General features: G+C 45.5%; 1 protein-coding gene across 1 annotated transcript; it reads right to left on the reverse strand.

Moving 5' to 3' along the window:
• Positions 1–539: 539 nt before the first annotated feature.
• Positions 540–1,085, reverse strand: LOC106742122. Its single transcript, XM_014614760.1, has 2 exons — positions 998–1,085; positions 540–856 (listed from the first exon to the last, which is right to left on the reverse strand). Exons 1-2 carry the CDS (start codon positions 1,083–1,085, stop codon positions 540–542), a joined length of 405 nt encoding a protein of 134 aa, XP_014470246.1.
• Between the last annotated feature and the right edge of the window lie 600 nt (positions 1,086–1,685).

Here is a 1,685-nt window from a genome sequence, read left to right on the forward strand (position 1 = left end):
TGGAGAGATCCTACATCGCCAGATTATGAGCCCACCGCCGCTTTTACAATGGATCGTCCGCCTGAGTCGTACGTCAGCAAGAATAATTCTGCGTTACCGCCGCGCTCGTCTTGCCGGCAAAATAATACAAACGATCGCCGAAGGGCGTGATATAGTATAAAAGTGAACATGCTTTTTTTCCTCTCCTCGAGAATATGCAGAGATAAATAATCCTTAAATCTCTCTCCTTCTCTCTTTTTTTCTCTCTCTCTCTCTCCCTCTCCCCCCTCCCTTTCTCTCTGAACATTGTCTTTACGCGCGTTACCTAATTTTAACCGCAAGCCGCGCGCTCGTTTGAGAGAGTGAAAGGAAATAAATGGTGCGCGCTTTGCTAATTAACTCACAACTATATTTATCGATTCTCCGCGGTACATCTGTGTTGCTGGCGATCGGTAAACGCGTGTGACGACTACGTCGGACATTTTAACAGTTAACGGGGATTTTTTCCCAGCCCGCTCAAAAAACCGCACATACTTATTACGTATCCGCGGATACCGCGACTACGCTAGGAATCGACCGTTTTTGATGAATTCCACGATCGCCTGAACGGTGGTCTGGAAGCGCGCGAAGTTCTCTCGGCCTTCCTCGGGCGTTTTGGACTTGTAAATGGCGCTGGTGTACGAGGAGGTCAATGTGGAGACCAACGACTGCGCCTTCCTGGCGGCCGCATCGATCGATCCTTCCGGCGACTTGATCTCCTCCGCGGTCTTCACGATCTCCTCCTTGATGATCTCGATCAGCCTCTCGTCGTCCTTCGCGTTCGAATCACCCGTCGAAATCTTCTGCAGGATGTCCCTGATGGCCTCCACGTTCGTATCTTGCAATCGGACAGAAAACAGGTTTTTTTTTTGAGAAGCTCGAGTTCGTTGGTAATTACAAGTTCATTACGCGCGCAAGTAATAACGACTAATTTCTCTCTACGGATTGTACATTCGAGTGACTGTAAATATCCTTTCACCTGCGGCTGGCGTTTCCCTAATTATTCTCTGGGACAATGAACCGGTGACCGCCAGTAGGACGATCGCGACGATCGCGAACTTTGCCATCTTCGGGAATCGCATCGAACGGAACTGTCAATCGCTCGTCGTGCCGCTCTCTCTTTTTATACGGGCGCGTGTCCTCGCGAGGACGATCGTGCGTCGGGGAGGGACGTTATGTAAAATGTAATTTGTCGTTCGCCGCCATATGCAACCGTTGGTCATTATAAATGATCCTAATGAGTGTCATTAAAAAAGAAGACGCGGGAGAAAGTGGAGCGCCGCAAGCGGCACGTATCAAGAAAGTATATTGTTTTGCTTTGATTTCTACTCGTTGACAGCCGGAAGAAACTGGTCCGAGAGTGAGAAAGAAAGAGAGAGAGAGAAAGAGAGAGATAAGTGTTAAACGAAGCATCGTCGTGTATATCTCAAACACAATTTGCGTATTAATTCTTTATACTTCGGTCTCTTAGTAAATTAACATGTTTTAATATAATTAGCATGTTTCTCTTGAATTAGGTGGTTTCTATATCGAGACTCCGACAAATTTTTTTTCTAATAGAAACAGAAGCATTCAACATGTTTATTAATAATCTTATGAGCACCATATCACTTGTGTGACTGAGTTATAACAATCATTAAATTTATTATAATTTTAAAAATCTGCTT

This window comes from Dinoponera quadriceps, unplaced genomic scaffold (genome assembly GCF_001313825.1).
Source record: "Dinoponera quadriceps isolate SergipeBrazil2010 unplaced genomic scaffold, ASM131382v1 scaffold676, whole genome shotgun sequence".
NCBI lineage: Eukaryota > Metazoa > Arthropoda > Insecta > Hymenoptera > Formicidae > Dinoponera > Dinoponera quadriceps.